Source organism: Bos javanicus, chromosome 3 (assembly GCF_032452875.1).
Source record: "Bos javanicus breed banteng chromosome 3, ARS-OSU_banteng_1.0, whole genome shotgun sequence".
Lineage (NCBI taxonomy): Eukaryota > Metazoa > Chordata > Mammalia > Artiodactyla > Bovidae > Bos > Bos javanicus.
Genome location: NC_083870.1, coordinates 110187819 through 110208611, shown reverse-complemented (window position 1 = coordinate 110208611; position 20793 = coordinate 110187819). Strand labels below are relative to the sequence as shown.

The 20793-nt window shown below is 41.4% G+C and overlaps 1 protein-coding gene across 5 annotated transcripts in view; it reads left to right on the top strand.

Annotated features, from left to right (window-relative positions):
* LOC133244857 (protein argonaute-4) overlaps positions 1-14190 on the top strand; it is a 38002-nt gene extending 23812 nt beyond the window's left edge. For 3 of the 5 annotated variants that reach the window (XM_061412543.1, XM_061412542.1, XM_061412541.1), the window contains 6 exons: positions 66-225; positions 1433-1748; positions 2041-2175; positions 7739-7840; positions 8098-8297; positions 10366-14190. In XM_061412543.1, the coding sequence (XP_061268527.1) occupies positions 66-225; positions 1433-1748; positions 2041-2175; positions 7739-7840; positions 8098-8297; positions 10366-10474 (1022 nt within the window). In that variant the 3' untranslated portion in view covers positions 10475-14190. Of the gene's footprint in view, positions 1-65; positions 226-1432; positions 1749-2040; positions 2176-7237; positions 7374-7738; positions 7841-8097; positions 8298-10365 lie in introns of those variants that run through there. The other 2 variants (XM_061412544.1, XM_061412545.1) reach the window with 2 other exon arrangements.
* The last annotated feature ends 6603 nt before the right edge of the window (positions 14191-20793 follow it).

Here is a 20793-nt window from a genome sequence, read left to right as displayed (position 1 = left end):
TTTACTTCTAGGATTTTGGAGAATATAGCAACATTTACAATGAATTAATAAACTTATTTTTATAGCGGAGGTGAAGCGTGTTGGAGACACACTCCTAGGAATGGCTACACAATGTGTCCAGGTAAAAAATGTAGTGAAGACCTCACCTCAAACCCTTTCCAACCTTTGCCTGAAGATAAACGCAAAGCTTGGAGGAATTAACAACGTGCTTGTACCTCATCAAAGGTAAGATTCTGAACTCTGTGTTTTCCATTTGTTTTTTAAAATCTAACTTACATGATTTACACTAAAACAGATCTCAAATATACCCCTTGGTTACTTTTTCTGATACACATACGCACTCATGTAACCACCACCCAGGTTAAATATAGAACATGTCCAGCTCTTCATCAGGTTTCCTTGTGGCCCCTCTCAGTAGATAACCCCTGACAGTACCACTAGACTTCCCTGATGGCTCACAGGAGCCTGGCGGGCCTGGCCCGACATGTGTGTGTGTGTATACACAATAAGTAAAATAAATGTAAATTACGTGGTCAAAGTGATAAACACTATGGAGAAACACAGAATAGGAACGGAGACGAGCTTTGTTCTCTTCCTTAAGTCTCGCGTCTTGGGGTTTGGTCCTGGTTTCATGTGCATCCTGCAGTTCAGCATCCACTGTAGAAATCCCAGGATTCTAAGAGAGACTGTTCTGAGAAAGTTTTTCCTTTGGTGGTGGTTTAGTCGCCAGGTTGTGTCTGACTCTTGCAACCCCGTGGACTGTAGCCTGCCAGGCTCCTCTGCCCAGGGGATTCTCCAGGCAAGAATACTGGAGTGGGTTGCCATTTCCTTCTCCAGGGGATCTTCCCAACCAGGAATCGAACCTGGATGTCCTGCATTGCAGGCAAATTCATTACTGACTGAGCTATGAGGGAAACCCAAGTTTCCCCTTTACACATAGAGATTTTGTTAAATTTGAGTTAGGTTCTTTTCTTGACTCTTTCCTTCCTGCTATTGCAGAAGAACCATGTTGGGCTTCCCTGGTGGTTCAGCTGGTAAAGAATCCACCTGCAATGCAGGAGACCTGGGTTCTATCCCTGGGTTGGGAAGATCCCCTGGAGAAGGGAATGGCTACCCACTCCAGTATTCTGACCTGGAGAATTCCATGGACTATCCATGGGGTCGCAAAGAGTTGGACATGACTGAGCAACTTCCACTTTCACTTGACTCTTTCCTTCCTGCTATTGCAGGAGAACCATGTTGGCTTCTTTAGTCAATTCAGATTCATGATACTGGGTGGTAGGCACTCAGTGGGCTTTAGAAGTCTCTCCCAGTGGGCACACCTTTATTCTCTCTTGCAAGATTGTGTCTGTGATTGTATCTGGTGAGCTTGCTAAATGAAAGCATTTTCATCCATATGTCTGAGTGGCAATGTCTCCTTAAATCTGATCAGGCCCTCAGTGTTCCAGCAACCTGTCATCTTCCTGGGAGCAGATGTCACACACCCCCCAGCAGGCGATGGGAAGAAGCCATCCATCGCGGCTGTGGTTGGCAGTATGGATGGCCACCCCAGCCGGTACTGTGCCACCGTTCGCGTGCAGACCTCCCGCCAGGAGATCTCCCAGGAGCTCCTCTATAGTCAGGAGGTAATCCAGGATCTTACCAACATGGTTCGAGAGCTGCTGATCCAGTTCTACAAATCCACACGCTTCAAACCCACTCGGATCATCTATTACCGTGGAGGCGTATCCGAGGGACAGATGAAACAGGTAATCTCATTATCCTATAGCTTCCCTCTGGGGCATCTACATTTTTTTTTTCTTTTTTGGTCACACCATGTGGCATCTGGGATCTTAGTTCCCTGACCAGGGATGAAACCCATGCCCCCTGCATTGGAAGCATGGAGTCTGAACCACTGGGCCACCAGGAAAGTTCCCTCTGGGGCTTCTCAGTGTCTAATGGAACTTCCTCCAATCTACCACTCTGGGTAAATCAGATCTGAGAGATACCTAAGAGATAGGCAAGTTCTCAATTAAACGTCATTCCATTTCTAACTCCTAGGTAGCTTGGCCAGAACTAATAGCAATTCGAAAGGCATGTATTAGCTTGGAAGAAGATTACCGGCCAGGAATAACCTATATTGTGGTGCAGAAAAGACATCACACACGACTCTTCTGTGCAGATAAAACAGAAAGGGTAAGAACACATAGGATAAGCTTTATTATCTGATGCAAGTGAATGTGGTTTTGAGCAGGCATACATGCAATTTTTTTCTAAAAGCAGAAGTGCCTAATAATAATTTAGTAAACATACTAACTCCAGTTGAGCTTAGATGAGCAATTCTGAATGATATAGGTTTCAAGACTGAATATTTCTGTTACGTGACAGCAATACTGGTTTCTAGAGTTTTTAGAGGGGGAAATAAAAAGCTTGCCAGGTACACTATGGTGATATAGACAAGCTCCAAAGAGAGGGGTTATTTATTTGGACTTTATTGCCATTTGCTACTTTTTGTTATCAATGTCTAAGGCATGGGTCTAGGGTATAAAGAAGCATTTCTTTTCCAAATAATTTTATATCAGTGCAGAGGATTTTTAGGGTATGCACTTTGAATACTTATGATGTCATACTTACTAATCATGGGCAAGTTAAGTTCTCTAAGCTTAATGGTTCTAACTATAAAGTGTGGTAAATACAATACCTAGCTTCCATGGTTGTTAAGGGTTAAATTAGTAAATAAATGTTAATTTTGGATACAATTGCCAGCATTTGATTAAAAAAAAACATTTTGTGTAACCTATTTATAATCTGATATTAATGCAAGCTAGGTAAATTATAGGCACATAGTGTTGAATGACTTTAATTCTATGGTCTTTTCTGTGACATTACTTTATCTTTTTCAGGTCCCCTCTGACTGGCTCCCAGAGAGACCAGTTCTGTCCATTGCCCAATCTTGTGGTCTTGTGGGTGACCCTCACTGTTTTCTAGTGCTTGCTTAGTTTTTGTCTCTGATCCAAAACTGAGCTGTTTCTTCTCATTTTCTGAATCATTAGAGAACTAAGGTTTTATGCTTTGGCCATAGGTTCATCAATCAGCACAGATTCAAAATACTGTCTTCCAAATTGCCCAGACTCTGACTTGGTAGTACTTCTTAGATTCTGCTAATTCACCTTCTCTGAACTCTTGCCTGAGCTCTAGGCACAAAGTATCCTACCATCCCCTCCTTAGGAGGGAATGCATAGTCACTCTCCATTCCTCTGTCAACTTGCTATTCCTGCAACTTAAGACCTGGATTATGTTTCTAAAATCCCGATCTCATAGCTTTATTTTTGACCATCCGGTGTTACTCCTGACCTTTGAAGATTGACAGTCCCAATCCTTGGTCCACTTTACACCCCTAACACTTACCAACATCTTCAGTTCTCTAAATATGCCTCTTGCCAGTCCCCAACTCTGAATTAATGCACTTGCCTGTTTCCTTTGCTTCTACTCTTAGGCTGGTTGAAGTTGCTGAGGAAAAAAGTCATTTATTCAGTAATGAACCATGTTACAAGTTCTTGATAGCAAATCTCAGCCAGGCCTTTGATGCCGCAATTTTTTTTTTTCGTTTTTCCTATTCTCCGTAGCATCTGTTCCAATCCTTTATACTCTTCTCAAGTCCCCAACCCTAACCATGACACCTTCATTGCCAACAACTTACATTGCCAGCAATAGAGCAACCTTCTGTTTCCTCCAGAAAACAAAATTGTGAAGGCATGAATTTTCTCAGCTTCCTCTCCTCTGCTTTCAAATTTAGCTATATCTTGTGTTTTCTTACCCTGTTCCTTGAATCTTGGACGCTAACCGCTCCCACTTACGCTTCCCCACTCCAGCCTGTGCTTTTGGTTTTAATCCTTTCTGCCTTCTCCAGAGCCTCACTTCATTAATTATCCATTATTTTTCAGAATTTCAATTTTCCCCATTCCATTGGCTCCTTCTCCTCATCCTCTAAAGTTTCTTAACTTTTCCTCAGACTTCTCTAAAACTTCCCTTCTCTCTCAGTCTACCTGCCATTTTTTTCCTTTCGGCTCTTTAATGACCAAACTTATAAGAAGAAAAGACTTGACTTTCTTTCTGTACCTTCTCACGTAATGTTTCAGTTCTCTGTTGCCTAACTTTGACTTCTTTGACTCCACCAAGGTTGTCTCTCAATGACTGGCTCATTTTGAATCCAGTGACGGCTTGTCGAATTCCCACACTGACCTCTTTGCAGCACTTACGGATGGTTGCCTTCTTTGGACTTAGCAATGTGATTTTTCAGGTTCACTACCCACCTCTATAATTAGGCTTTCTTTGACTCTTCTTCTTCCTCTCTCCATTAAACACTAATGCTTCCTGGAATTTCATATCTCTCTCTTCTGAATTTCAACTGTCTTTAGTCTCACCTACTTTTCTGGCTTCACTGATTTGCTTATTGATTACCAAGTCTGTATTTCCAGCCCCAGATTTTCTGTGCAGCTCCTGATCTGTACTTCTAATTGTCTGTCGGTTTACTTAGATGCTCTGTAGGCATTGTGTCAGTCAAAATAGGCGAGGCTGTGCTTTGGTGACAAAAGACTCCAAAGTCTCAGTGGCTTACAAAGATTTATTTCTTGCTCACATTACACATTCATTGTGGCCCTCCTGCAGCTGTGACCTCGCTGTGCTCCCTTTGGAACCTAGGATGATGGAGAAGCATCTGTCTGGAACTTGGCCAGTCATTGTAGCAGAGGAGAAAAAAGATACATGTCAAGCCATATTCTGGCTCTTAAAGCTTCTTCCTAGAAGTGGCGCATCTCAGACCACATTTTATCAGTCAAAGGAAGTTACGTGGCCACTTGTGAGTTAATTGGGTAGGGATGTATAATGTACCCCCACCTCCTAGCCCCCCCCACCCCCACCAGAGGGTCTCTAGAATATTTGGCCCCAGTGATCCAATCTACCACAGGCGTTTCAAGCAAAACACATATGAACCCTTTCCTGATTGTTTTAGGATAATCCAAAACAATAGGATTCTCCTCATCCAAAAGGTATTCCTCCCCTGATTCTCTGTTCTTCTGTTGCTTGGTATCACTGTGTTAGTTAGCCAAGCTAGACAATTCTTAAGAGTTGTCTTTAAATTCTTCTCCTCTATTCCCCTCCTCCCTTCCTGTGTTCAGTTGGTCAAACAGTCTTCTGTGCTCTGTCCTGAAATCTCTTGTCTCAGCTCTTCTCTTGTGTGTCCCATCTGCCCTAGGCAGAACTCGTTAGGATTGCAGAAGACTCATAGAGGTCTCCTTTTTTCCATTCCTTTTTCACAGATGCATCCTCCACCTGCTGTCAGGGCTAGGTTTTAAAAATACAGATCTTATCCTGCCACTCCACTGCTCAAAAGTCTTTGTGTTTTCCCCCATTGCCTATGCTTGAGGGTACGAAATGCTTTCTTATGGTGTTCAGTGTCTTCCCGAGGTAGCCAAAGCATAATATTTCAGTTTGCTTTTTCAACATGTACTCATACACCTTCTATTACTGATGTGATTATTTCCATTTCCTATGTATATTGTATATTTTTATCCCTGGAATGACCACATCCATCCCACCTTTTTCCCCCCTCGTTTTTATAATAAGATATAATGTAGACACACCATTTTTATTGTGCTGTTGTACAAGTTTTGACAAATGCATATAGTTGTATAACTACACCCTAATATGAAAATGATTCCATCGTACACACTTGTCTTGTGCCGTTTGTAGTTAACCTTTTCCCTCACCTATAGCTGCTGACAACCACTGATATATATTCTGTCCCTCGAGTTTTGTCTTTCTCAGGACGTCATATGAAAAGAAGTCATAGCCTTTGGTCTGGCTTCTTTTACTTAGCATGGTGCATTTGAGATTCAACCAAGTTTTTATATGTATCAATAGCTTGTTCCTTTTTATTGGTGGGTAGTAATTTGTGATACAGATGAATCACAGTTTGTTCATCCATTCCTGACTTTAAAGGATATTGGAATGTCTTCATTTCCATTCCGTCCCCTCTCCATTCAACCTCTATGTATCCTATAAGGCAGGGGTCCCCAACCCATGGACCACAGACCAGTACCAGTCCAAGGCCTGTTAGAAACTGGGCTGTATAGCAGATGAGCAGTGGGCAAGCAAGTGAAGCTCCATCGGCCACTCCCCATCACTCCCCATTGCTCACACAACTGCATGAACTGTCTTCCTCCTCCCCCTAGTCTGTGGAAAAATTGTCTTCCACGAAACTACCTGGGCTCCAGAAAGGTTGGGGATCACTGCTATAAAGCATGGCTCAACTGTTTCCTCTTACCAACTTTTCCCACTGCCTTCCGTAAGGCCCTTACTACATTGCGTTGCTGTCCGTTGCATATGACTTTGATGAAGAGTAGGAGGGCAGGGTTATTAGTTCTCTCTGTGCCTCTGTCTTCATCCCCAGCATCTGCTGCAGAGCCTTGCACATGGTGCTCAAGCAATAATTATTAAAATGAACATGACGGGACCCTTTTCCCCCAGAGCAGCACCTCTTTAGGTTCTCATCTGTAGATTCCAAGAGATTTTTAAAAAGGGGATTCTATGGTCAAATAAGTTCAGGAAGTGCTGTATACTCCTTCTCCCTCTTGAAGGTTATGCATGACTAGATAAAGATTCTGAGAAGTCATGCAATAGAAAGGCCTTTTAACTTTGGTTTAAACCAGTGTCCCTCAAATTTATTTGACCATAAAACACCTAAACTCATCCTGCAGAACTAACATTCCTAAAGCATACAGTTTGGGGAAGGATACTAGAATGATTACAACTCAGTTACATTTCCTCTTGTCTAGATAGGTACCCAAGGTCACATATGAATTTGATGGAATGAGACTTTTCTATACTCATGTATTTTATTGTATGAATAGCATATGATACTCAACTGAAGTGAACGATAGTTAAAATGGAGTCAAATAAATTCCCATCAAATTTGTGCCAACATGCTAAATATACTTCCTATATGGAATCTTTCTGTACAGCAGAAGTGGTTGGAAATTGACCAAATAGCAAGATTTTTCTTATTTCTGCTTTTCTGGAAGTTTGATTTTAGAGTTTGATTATAGAAGAACTTGAGAATTTTTAAAATGTAAGCAATCATCACCTAATTTTGTGGATGGTTAGATTGAGGCCCAAAGATACTATGCTTTGTTCAATGCATGTAGTTGCAAGGAAGGGCTTAGAACTGAAACTTTGGTTTTCCTAATTCTCATTTCAGTACACTCCTCCTGATAATGCATGTGCCAGTGAATTCTTTTATTGATCCTGTACAAGTATTAGTTTTGTTGAACCTGGTGAACCAGTTCGAAGATTCCTTCATCTTAACTTTTACTGGAAGTTGACTTTTTTTTTTTTTAACTCCAAATAAAGAATAAAACTGATTTTTTTCCCTCAGGTAACTTGTCCATCTTAAATGTCTTTTTTTCCCCTCTGTGAACATACCAGTGTGTCATCTAAAAAATTGATGACAATAATGCAGCCCAAAGCCACAGGTAGAATAATTCAGTCTGGATTCCCTTAGTGAAACCATGGAGTATATTTGTTTGTGAAAATATTTAAGGATGAAATAGTTGGGCCAAGGGAAATTTACAGAAAATTCAACATCTTGAATTAAACTGATTTTCAAGAGTTCACTTAAGAGCAGTTTACTTACTTGTTACTAATGGCCTGAACCCAACTTAGCTCTTTGATGACTAATTATACCCTTTTTTTTTGGTAGGTAGGGAAAAGTGGCAATGTACCAGCAGGCACTACTGTGGATAGCACCATCACACATCCATCCGAGTTTGACTTTTACCTCTGTAGTCATGCGGGAATTCAGGTAATTTGGAAGCTGGTCCAGATACTTGTCTTGATAGGGAGGTGTTTGAAAATTCAGGAACTAGCTTAAGTAGACTTGTCATTAAACACTGTACATAACTTTGTTAATACTTGTGTCCTAAAACTGTTACCTCTTGGTCTGAGTATCTCCTTGTAGGTGTGCTAGGCAGGACTATTTCTGAATTTAGGTAGGTTTCCATTCTCCTCTCAGGTAGTACACCCATGTCAGAGACAGTAATCATACAATTCTTTCTCCAGGGAACCAGCCGTCCTTCACATTACCAGGTCTTGTGGGATGACAACTGCTTCACCGCAGATGAGCTCCAGTTGTTGACTTACCAGCTTTGTCACACCTATGTGCGGTGCACACGCTCAGTCTCTATTCCAGCCCCTGCCTATTATGCCCGGCTCGTAGCCTTCAGGGCAAGGTATCATCTGGTGGATAAGGATCATGACAGGCAAGTTTCTCAGGCAAATAAAATCTTTCTGTTTGTGTTGGCAGTATGTTTCTTTTTAAAAATGAGCTTCCATTGAAAACTTTTAGGAAGAGCTAAACTTCCTTTTAGGGTCTACATTTCATGGAGCAAATAAAATTACATGTTACGACTTTTGGTCCAAAAAGCTGATATTGTGACTTTTGGTCCAAAAAAGTGCCCAGGCTCGTTCACACTTGTATGGTATGTCTGTCCCCCTTAAAAAGGAATCTTATTTGGAACTGCCTGTGGTTTTCCTTTAGAGCCAAATACATTTCAGTTCTGCTCAAATACTAAGCAGCCTCGCAAGACATTCAGCCCAGTGCCCTGGCTCCAGTCAGAGCAATTACAGGCCTGTGGATTCCAGTTCATGCAAGGGGGAGGTCCTGACCAGGTCACTTTACTTTCAGTACAATCTTGGAGAATGCATTAGAAGGAACCTGGGTTTGTGTTGGGAAGAGGTGGGGTACCAGACCATTCTCACCCCTAACTAAAGATCTCAAAAGAATCAGACATATTGACCTGTTACTGAGCTACTATTGAGTAGCTAAACAAGTTCTCTCCATTAATTTTTCTTTTCAAATGACCATCTGTGAAGTATAGCAGTTTCTGGGCTCTTCCCCAAGTCTGAATTCAGCTGCTAAATAGTAGACATTCCACTGCGAGTCTATTTCTGTACGGTTGAAAGTACTCTATTATGGAACATGCCCAGCTGTGGCTTTGTACCTTTCATTCTGTAATATACGTATTCATTCAACACAGTTATTAGGTATTCACTGTGTCCCCAGCACTGTGCTAGGTACTAAAATCAGTAAGTTGAGGAAGACATGTCTCCTGGGATTTTATGTTTCAGTATGGTAGACAATACAGGCAAACATAAAACCTGACGATTAGCTCAAAGCAGTAGAGATGAAAGTGCAATTGAACATCAGAGGAAGTCTGTTAGAGATTTCGTAGCTGGATGGGTAAGATTTGGCTTTATAAAGAAGAGAAAAGAATTTTCCAGGCAGAGGGAATAACAGACACAAAGAAGACAAGACAAGTGACATGTTTGGACAGTAGCAAGTTTTCTTTGACTGGAGCATTTGAATAGAGAATAGCAGGCATGAAGCTGGAAAAGTATGTTAGAGCAAGATTATCTTTGTTCAAAGTAAAAGGCTAGTCATGGGATTAAATAGATATTATTTAACAGTCAGTTGGATGTGCGTGACAGAGAAGAGGATGAAGTAAAAGATGACCAAGATTTTGAGCCTAGATGATAGGGGGTAATAATAATTTAAGTAGAGAACTCAGGAGGGATGATAATTTCCCATTTACTAAGCCCTTTGTATCACATGGTGCTCTTAAGAGGTATGTTCAGAAGTTATTGTTATCCTAAAAGATCAAGTTCAGAGGGGTTGTTACTTGTCCAAGGTCCTATAGCTAGTAAGGGGAAGACAAGAAAGGCTGGTGGCACAGTATCATTTGCTGAGTATCTGTTATGTTCCAGCAGTGTGCTCAGCACATTCACTGGTTCATCAAATGGTTATTGAGACACTGTTATATGCCAGGCACTAAGGATTTCATGGTAAAACACAAATTTACTAGTTTCTTGGAGATTCTATCCTGGTAGAGGAATAAATAATTATCCAAATAATGATCTTTTAAGTGAAATAAAAGTAGAGGATTTCATGAAAGTATAGTTCATGTGGCTCTGACCTGAACTTCAGAGTCAGGGAAGATTTCTTTGGGGGAAATGACATTTAACTGAAAACTAAAGAACAAGTGGGCATTAACCAGACATAAAAGACAGGGAAGTCCCTGCTTAGGCACTGATAAAGATCTGGGTCTTTGCAGACACTATGCTATTTAATTATTGCAACAGTCTAAATAAGTTGTATTTTTCAATTGAGCAAACTGATGTTTAGAGAGACATTACAGATTACTTAAGGAGTCACAGTTTGAGCTCAAGATCTCAAATCCAGTACTATTCATGCTATTTGAAACCTGAAGTTTGAAGTGGTCTTTTGTTACACTATTTTTTTTTTTTTTTTTTGCTTTCTTTTTTTTACAGTGCGGAAGGCAGTCATGTGTCAGGACAGAGCAATGGCCGAGATCCTCAGGCCTTGGCTAAAGCTGTGCAAATCCACCATGATACCCAGCACACCATGTATTTTGCCTGAGAATCTCAGAAAAAGAACTCAACCAGTTTGTTATCCCACGCAGCCTCAAAATGTTTCAAATGCCTACTGCCTCTAGAGAGAGCCAAGTTGACTTCAGGTGGTCTTCTACCAGCAACTCGGAATAGTTGCACTGAATCTATACTTCACAGCACTGTCTGATGCATCAACAAAATTGAGCCATTTTTTAAAAGTAATAGATACTCATAGATTATCTTTTCTGATGCACTGGACTGAATTTTTACCTCATCATGCAAAGGCTGATCAGCCTGAACTTTCTAAAGGACTTTATGAGAAAGGTTTCTATGGACTATTTTGCTAGCTGTGGTGTTCACCGCATCCCTCTAGTCTTACCAGAGAAGATTTTTTTTTCCTTTTTTCTGTATTCATTGAGTGGGGTGTGTGCATAAATGGGAGAGAAAAACCAAACAATCTACTTTAGTTCAGTGTAACTATTTAATTGTGTGGGTCCATAGGCTTTTTAATGGAGATTTCTGACTTCGCCACTGTAAATGCCTTGAATGAACATTAATTTTTTTGTAAGTTTTACAGAATTTTATGAGTTTTTACTACTTTTCTCTGTTGATCTCTACAGACTGGTGCTGGTGCAAGTACAGGCTGCCAGGCAATTGCACTATATTTGGCTGCAGATTCAGACAGGCAGTTCTCTTATTTGGTTGACTTTTGTGAATGTGTAACACAGACAGATGTGATGCATGCCATGATGACAGATAACACTGCCATGGCAAAAGTACTCATCTTTCCCCCTCTTTGGAAAAAAAAAATTAGCTTTTAGTATTTTTCAGAGTTCTCAAAAGTGCCCATTTTATGCTGCTGTGTGGTTTGTTAGATCTAAATGATTTTTAAACTTTTCTCATAGAAATTTATCTTTGGCAATAAACATTTTTTAAAGTCCCTCCTCTTCCTCCCCCTGACAATGTACTTTTTTAGATGAGATTTCGGTATGATTTTTATCAGCTGTTTCTTATAGATCATAATTTGGCAATTTCTGAAGCTGGTCAGAAAAGACATATATTTCCATGCCTTTTTAAATAATTATTTTTAATCTGTTTTATAGTCACAGTTGGTGTCCTATCACTTTGTTTTAAAATAAGCTAGAACCAGGATGCTTCCTTATTGGATAGGCTCTGCTAATCCTTAGGGTACCTTGAGTGATGCTGCAACTTGCAAAAATGTACCAGCATTTAAAACTTTTTTTCCCTGGAAATCAAGGTCACTCACAATTACTTGTAGCGCAAATGTTTTGCTTCTCTTTCAACCTGAAATACACTTGGTGGGGTTTCCTTCCTTTTATTAAACTAAAACTGCATAGAAAAGGTCGATTTTTCTTAATAGATTTTGGATTCTGTTCACAGGGAGACAGGATTCCTTTCTTCTTCAAACAAAGGGAGTTGATCTAAAGCAAGCATCAGTTACAATGTGGGGGAAAATGTATTTTGTATTTAGTATAGATAATACTTTGTGAATGGACAACAGTTACATAGAGTCTTGATAGTTCCAGGCAGTGTTTCCCAGCCCACCTTTTACTGACTTGTAATTCTCTGTCCTGGAACCTTGGGAGTGAGAGCTGGAAGGAGGGATAAAAGGTCCAGAGCCCTTCCATATGGTTGAGGAAGGTGCCGGGGGAGGAGACAGATACAGTGTGGTAAAACATTTTTGCCACCTCTGTCTGGAAACTGCTGGTGGGGGAAACACTGGATCTAACAGTGAAGGATGTTGCTTGAACTCATTAGCTGATCCAAATCTCTTAAACTAGCCTTCTCAAAACCCCAGCAATATAAAGCACTGTTTTCCTTCAGTCTTTTAAACAAGCTTGTAAATACATTAAAGTTTACATTTCCATGTGCTGTTGATCAGCGATGCCACCAGTGTTTGCTGAGACTGGTCTCCGAGAGTTTTATAATGTATATCGAATCCTAAAAGCTCATTAAGATACGAGTGCAGACGTCCTTGTTCTCTGCATAGAGTGGGATGAAAGCAAGCTCTGTAATTGAGGCACAACATGGGCAGGAGTGAAGAAGATGGCAGATGTTAATTTCTTAAGATTTTCCTTTTTTGCAAATACCTCACTTGGGCACTACAAATCAGGACACGTTGGTGAGGCGCTGGCTGCTGCTTTTTATTCACACTTGTTCAGGGAGAGCACAGAAAATATCCTTCAGCTTGGCTACCCTTGACCCAAGAGGAGGAAAAACAAAAGTTTTCTTAGGAGATGGAGGACTTGCTGAAGTCCAGGATGTGAAGAACTCTTGGTGGCTGGCTGGCTGATGGGCACCACATCTGGACTTGAGTGCCTCGGACTTGCTTGTTAATAATGCACAGAAGAAGCGTCCCTTCTCACCATCTCCTGGCATGTATGAAGCAGGGAGCGAGGCAGAGTGCCAGGAAGCCCTGACTCGCCTGCCTGCTCTTGGGCTATATGCTCGACCTTGAACTATAGTTTGTAAGACCTCAGTCAGTCCTAGTACACTGGGGCAAATCAGTGTAGTGGTGGAGGAAAAGCCGGGAGGCCTATTTTTATAGGAAAACAGTACCTTGAAGGGTGCAATGCTATAGTTTTAGACAAAAGGAAGGACAGAGAACTGAGATTGTTGGGGAAAAAACTTGCTGAGGGCTGAGTAAGAGGTAATCACTGCAGAATCAGAGTTGCAGCAATACTCTTGCATGCAGGTCTGAAAGCATAGTTTTAATTTGGCTTGACAGTTTGAACACAGTAAACCCTTGGGACTGAATCATTATGCATGTGTCAATCAATGGGAAGTGTGCATTCTCTAGAAGTAGGTTTAGACTGTTTGGTTGTTTTTTTTTTAATGCCGCCTGTTTAGGCACTGTCATGTGGTGTGAAAGATTTAAATGTAGCAATGCTAAAGAGTAACAATTTGGGGAGAAGGCACAGGGACCTTCAAAGAGTGGTGAAGATCCAAATGTTGAACCCATTATGTTTTGTTGTGGTGGTTAGCTGCAAAGTGAACTCACTGGCTTAACACAGCCAGCAGTCTGGGCAGGCAGAACATATTCACTCGTACTATAATTTCTATTTGCTGCTTCCAAAGGTGACGATTTACAAGCAGACATATTCTATACAGTCTGTGTTTTAGGATCTGGTGCCCAGTCTATATCAGAGCTTACCTAACTGGTTCAGCTACCTGTATGAAAAGGTAATCCGCTGTTTAATCGGGCCCACCCTCTCCACCCTGCCCTAGCGACCCTCTGTGGATGTGCTGTAAGATTTTCTTGCTCGATAGCAAGGTGGTAGCTCTGCTTTCATTTTAAGAAAGTGGAGGCTGAGGGCATTGTATCAATATTGCTTCAACTCCAGGGACTTTTTCCTTGTAAAATTAAAAGGAAGATCTTGTTATTGATTAACCATTTTCTTATCCCTTGCTATTGACATATTCATGCTCTTTCTATGTCTAGTGACTGAAAAAAATGTTTGCATTTGTTCATTTGACTAATGGTGTCATTTTTGTTTCGATATTGTTAGACTTGTAATGTTTTAAAATGTATTTTTATTAAATTTGGACTGGATGTATGTCTCTAGCAATACGAGGTACTTTTTAAACTATTAAGGGAGGGGTGATATCCCCATGTTGAGATAAGATGATGGTTGTTTAAATTTGCAAATTTTTTTTTTGGCCTGCAGGGATATTTTGTGTTCATGTGTCCAAAAATGAATAAATTGGCATTCTTTTGCCAAATGTTGTTTTGTTTTGTTTTGTCAACTGCCTAATAAATATAAATTATACTATCATAGCAATACACATGGTTACTTTTTAAAAAGAAGTTTGAAAAAGAACAATGGGAAAAGTTCATGTTTTTAACTCCTGGGTCTCCCTATTTTTATAAATTGTTATTTGGGAAATTTAGAAGAGCTTCTCGGAGCATTTCACATGTGAAAACGGACAAGCTTCATCCCGGTTCTGGGTATAGCTCTTAACAGGAAGATCTATTTCAGTGATATTCTGAGAAAAATCTTCAGGCTCCAGAGGGCAGTATGGCCATGTACTTTATAAGGCTGACTTCTTGAGAGGAGGAGCTGCCCGAATTCACCCATCCTGCGGCTATCCAATCTCCTGTCTTTTAATTTTTAACAGCAAAGCTGTTTTGTTAAGTTATGGCAAGGATAATGCAGAGATTTACACAATGTGGCACTTATACTCAGGTAATTTGTAGTTTACCAAAGGACCAAGTCCTGCTAACAGCCAACTTTACTACAGGTAGTTATTTTTTCCCATCAGTACAGTATCCTCTTCTCCATATTTGTTATCAATCATTTATCATGAGGCCAGAATATGCCAAGCTCTGCCTAGGTTGCAACACAGAAAAGTAAAAACTTAATTCTTCAAAGAATTCATTTTAATACAGCATAAGGTGGGGAGGAGGAGGCAGCAAGATTAACATTATCTGAGTGCCCAGTGTATGTAGTCACTATATTGACATCCCCAAAACAATCCTTTGAGGTCGATAGTGGTAGCCCCATTTTAAAGATGAGGAGTCAGAGCTAGAATCTGAATCCAGGCCTATCTAACTTCATTATACCTGCTACTGAGCATGAAGCTATAGGAACTTAAAAAGGGAAACAACTTTGGTCATGGGATGTCAGGAAAGACTCTACAGAGTCATGAATTTTGGGGTAGTTTGTGAAGCATGACAGTTTGCCAGGTGGACAAGAGGGGAACAAGGGGATTCTAGACATATTGTTTCCTTACAGTAGGTTATAGTAGCTATAATTTTTATCTACCCAAATTCTTTCACTTATTACTTCTTTAGGTAACAGAATCCCTCTTTCCTATGGGAACCCCATTATTTGGTGTGTTTCAAGTGAGTCCAAATGGCCTTCCTCCTGCTTCATCCTCTACCATTTGTGTTACATTCATGTACATCCCTGGGGGATGTGTTACAACAGCTACCATGGATCATGTGCCCACTGTTGTGGGGGGGGGGTGTGGCCTGGCCAGCAAGCAGGGAAGTCACAACATAGTTACAAGGCATGTGCCTCTTCTGTCTCTTTTTCTGTCTCTTGGCTCAAAGCCCTTGTCTTTATTCTCCAGAAGCTATTGGCATGTCTTTAAGGAGAAGAAAAAAATTAGATGGGGAAACTAGCAACTACATTACAAGTTGACTGGAGAAGGAAAGAAATTATTTTAGTTTAACAAACATTTCTGAAGCTCCTATTTTGTGCCAGGGAATACAAGGATGAAAGACAAAGTTCTGGCCATTGAAAAGTTCACTTGGGGGCCGTATATGTCACAAGGTAGCTTTGAGGGTTAAGTACTATGAGAAATATATACACGAACCATGGGACCCCTTCAGTTGTTAACCCAGTTTGGGGAGATTAAGGAAGGCTTCTTAGATGACATGATGACTGAGCTGTTTTACAAATAATGTGTGCGTGCTCAGTCATATCTGATTCTTTGCAACCTTGTAGACTGTAGCTTGCCAAGCTCCCCTGTCTGTGGGATTTTCCAGGCATGAATACTGAAGTGAGCTGCCATTTCCTCCTCCGGGGGATCTTCCTGACTGAGGGATTGAACCTGCGTCTCTTGGGTCTCCTGTGTTGCAGGCGGATTCTTTACCACTGAGTCTTACAAAGAATAAATGAGTTTTACAAGGTGAAAGTACGAATTCTTGTCACGGGCAAAGACACGAGGAGAAAACAAAGATCATGACTTGTTTGGATGAATTACAAGTAATTTCAATACTCTTAGATTGTAAGGGGTGTGTAGGGAGAAGTGATGTGTTAAAACTGGATCACAGAGGCAAGCACCAGCTCCTGACAGGACAGGACTTGAATGGCATTCTAAGGAGTTTATAGTTTGTCCACAGGTACAAGGGAATAGAGCAGTCTGATTTGTGTTACTTATGCAGTCAGTAGTGGAGTGGGTAGTTTGAAGCTGAAGTTCTGTTGAAGGGAAGTTAGAGTTGTATTGTTGGTAACTCAGCTAAAGATGATAAGGCATGAACTTGAACAGTGATGATGCAGTTGGAGAGAAGGAATGAACACAAGAGTTATTCAGAAGGTAACAGGGGCCTTCCCTGGTGGTCCAGTGGTTAAGCATCTGACTTCCAAGGCAGGGGTTGCAGGTTCAGTCCCTGACTGGGGAACTAAGGTCCGTCATGCCCTGGAGCAACCAAGCCCGAGAGCCACAACTAGAAGAGAAGCCCCTTTGCTGCAACAAAGACCCGGGACAGCCCGAAAGGAAAGAAAGTAGAAGAAGCAGAACTTCAGGAAAGTGGATTTGGAGAGTATGGAGGAGGAAGTAGACTCATTAGAAGGGCTCCCAGTTTTCTGGCTTGGGTAGCTGGGTAAATAACAGGGCCACTGAGACAGTAAGCACAGAAGGAGTAAATTTGTGGGAAGGAGAAAGGCATGAGTATATCTATCTATATATCTATCTATGCGTGTGTGCGTGCATGCTCAGTCGCTCAGTCATGTCTGACTCTGCGACCCTATGGACTGTATAGCCCACCAGGCTCCTGTGTCCATGGAATTATTTTGGCAAAAATACCAGAGTGGGTTGCTATTTCTTCCTCCAGGGAATCTTTCTGACCCAGGGATTGAACCTGAGTCTCCTGTGTCTCCTTCTTTGGCAAGAGAATCCTTTACTACTGAACCACCCGGAACGCCCATATCTATCTATATGCACATCCGTACTCTATTGGTTCTGTTTCTCTAGGGAACACTGATTCAGATAGGCTGCTCTTGAACCAGGGCGGGGTCCTATGTTCCTTGCACCACCCCTCCCCTTGCACCACCCATGTCCTCTGCCTGCCTTTTGCCTGTGGAAAACTTTAGTCAAAGCATAAGTTTAATCAGAGAAATGAGAACATACAGAAACAAAGGAAAACAGTCAGAGGAGACCAAATAGTAGCAGTGTGCTCATTAAGTGTTCGGAGAAGGCAATGGTACCCACTCCAGTACTCTTGCCTGGAAAAGCCCATGGACAGAGGAGCCTGGTGGGCTGCAGTCCATGGGGTCGCTAGGAGTCAGACACGACTGAGCGACTTCACTTTATTTTTTCACTTTCATGCATTGGAGAATGAAATGGCAACCCACTCCAGTGTTCTTGCCTGGAGAATCCCAGGGATGGGGAGCCTGGTGGGCTGCTGTCTATGGGGTCGCACAAAGTCGGACACGACTGAAGTGACTTAGCAGCAGCATTAAGTGTAGTTGAAAGCCTTTAGTGGCTATAGATAATATTCTGAGCCATGTCCTGTGAGCTGTCTTAAAGATACTGAAACCCTCACCAGGTGAGGAAGTTAACTACATGATGACCAGACTGTACCCACGACATGAGCTGCCACAATTCCCAGAATTGTCCTCAAAGAAATGGAAACACACCAACCCTGGAACTGAAGATTAACTGTACCTCAAACAATCAAGATGATACTGGTCAGACCACTGATGACCAATCTGAAGATGACTGTCAGAGCTTACTGTGCTGTTTCTGCATGTAGGGCCCTCTTTCTGTCTATAAAAGCTCTTGCCCCATTGATTGCCAGTGTGAGTGATGGTGGGAGATAGCCTCTGGATAGATGTCCAACATCCCTCCCTGCCCCAGTTGCCAGCATCCAAAATAAAGGAAACTTTCCTTTTCACCCCTAAAACCTGTGTGGCTCAGATGGTAAAGAATCTTCTTGCCAATGCAGGAGATCAGGGTTCAATCTCTGGGTCAGGAAGATCCCCTGGAGACGGGAATGATAATCCACTCCAGTATTCTTGCTTGGAGAATTCCATGGACAGTGGAGCCTGACAGGCTACAGTCCATGGGGTCACGAAGAGTTAGACACGACTGAGCAACTAACACTTTCCTTTTCACCAGTCTGGCCTGTTTATTGGATTTTGAGTGGCAAGCAGCCAGACCCCAAGCCTTTTGGTAACACTGTTACTATCTTTTCTTTATTTTTGATTTTCTACACATTTACTTTAATAGGCCTAGGCATCTTTGTACTTACCCTGCCTAGAACTTTGTCTTATTCACCTTTGTGAAACCAGCATGCAGTGTCTGGCATATAGTAAATACTCAACAAATGTTAGCTAATATTATTATTTGAGGAAATCCCTCAACACAAAAGTCAGAAGACAAAAAGTAAAGGCAACTCAAAGAAAATAGAGCATGCAAAGGGAGCACAAGAAAGCTCCCCCCAATCCAAATTGTATTTTATATTCTCAGAAAGATAAAAGAAGATACCATATTCATTCAACAAGAAGAGACTGTAACAATAGGAACAACTTGAGGGAAAATAATAAGATAGCAAAAATTTGTAAATTCATTCACGAAACAAATAAAATCCATAGCCTCCCACAGATATTTAAGAAAGTCATGCTTGAACTCCCCTCCATTCTAACCTTTGCTCACCAGTGATCCTCTCTTCTAATTCTGCACTCCAATCTCTGTGCTCTCTTTCCTTGCCCCTGCTCCTGGCCCCTGAACTTGATTGGCATTTGGACTTGGTTTCTCTCGGTTTTAATCCTGTTTTCTCCAACTTCCTTCACTTGGCTGCCCTTAGAGTCTCAGTGTCCCCTGTGACATTAACTACCACAACCCTCCCACAACCCATATGCATGGGGAGGGAGGTGCTGGGGGGTAGGCGATTCAGACTTTAGCAGTAGTGAAAAGTTGAAGAAATTGTTAGAAAGTTACCAAACACAGGGACTTCCCAGGTGGTCCAGTGGTTGAGAGTCCGCCTGCCAATGCGAGGGACACAGTTTCCATCCCTGGTCTAGGAAGATTCCGTATGTCACAGAGCAACTGAGCCCACGCACCATAGATACTGAGCTTGAGTGCCTAGAGCCTGTGCTCCTCAAGAAGAGAAGCCAGCTTACTGCAAAGAAGAGTAGCCCCCGCTTGCCACAGCTAGAGAAATCCCACACACCGCAATGAAGACCCAGCATAGCCAAAAATAAATAATTTTTTTTAAAAAGATACCAAACACAATGGCAACTTATTTTACATATCACGTTTCAATGAGCACTCATTTTTATATATGTACAGGATTCTGCATTATGTTATTTCATTAACTATTACTTAATGAACAGTTACCCTTTTTCAAGACTGAAGTCATGTCATTTTGTGGGTTAGGCAACCATTTATTGAATACCTATTGCCTGCTTGGCATTGTGCTAAGCACTGAGGCTACAAAAATCAGTAAAGTATGGTTTTTCTTCATGCTTTTGAGACTTTTACACATTTAAAGGGAGGAGGAGGAAGGAGAAGGCTATATCAATAAAGGAGAGCAGTTAAGTGTTACAACATGCACCACAGGAAGCGAAGCAGGGACACGTGGGAGGGAACATCAGGAAGTTGTCACAGACACAGGAAGCCTTGAGCTGAGTTTTCACATACAAGTAGATTTCACCAGTCAGATGGAGTAGATGTTGAGGTTTTAGGCGGTTAATAAATCATACCCCTTTCCCTACAACAGTTCAGAACCAACTGAAAAATAGCCATAGAGATCAGATGGTGGGGCAAAGAGCCAGATGTCAGCTTTATTGCTGATAAGACTTAGATAAGAGGACTTGCTTAGAATTGAGGGCAAAAGAGAGTATGCTAAGTCACTTCAGTCGTGTCCGACTCTGTGCAACCCTATGGACAGCAGCCCACCAGGCTCCTCTGTCCACGGGATTCTCCAGGCAAGAATACTGGAGTGGGTTGCCATTTCCTTCTCCAAAAGAGAGTATAACATTCCCCTAATAGCTCAGATACTAAAGAATCTGCCTGCAATGCAGGAAACCTGGGTTCAATCCCTGAGTCGGGAGGATTCCCTGGAGAAGAGAATGGCAACCCACTCCAGTACTCTTGCCTGGAGAATTCCATGAACAAACCATGGGGTCCTAAAGAGTGGGGCAAGACAGAACTATTAACATACTTACTTAACATATTTGCCTTCCTAGTCACGGTGAGCACAGGAAAAGCTTGGTTTTCCACAAAGGGAATTTACTGATTAAGCAATTTTCCAAATTTACTGATTAAGCAGTTTAAGATAAAATGGAAAAATAATTAAATCCCATTTAAATAGCATCAAGAATAAAAGTGTTTAGGAACAAATTTGAAAAAAAATGTGCAAAATCTGTACACCGAAAACTATAGAAATTAAACACCTACATAAATGAAGAGATGCACTATGATTATGGGTCAGAAGACTCGATAATAGGTGGCAGGTGGGAGGGAGCTTCAAGAGGGAGGGGACATACATATACTTATGGCTAATTCATGTTGATATATGGCAGAAATCCACATAACACTGTAAAGTAATTATCCTCCAATTAAAAATAAATAAATTTAAACTTTAAAAAAAGC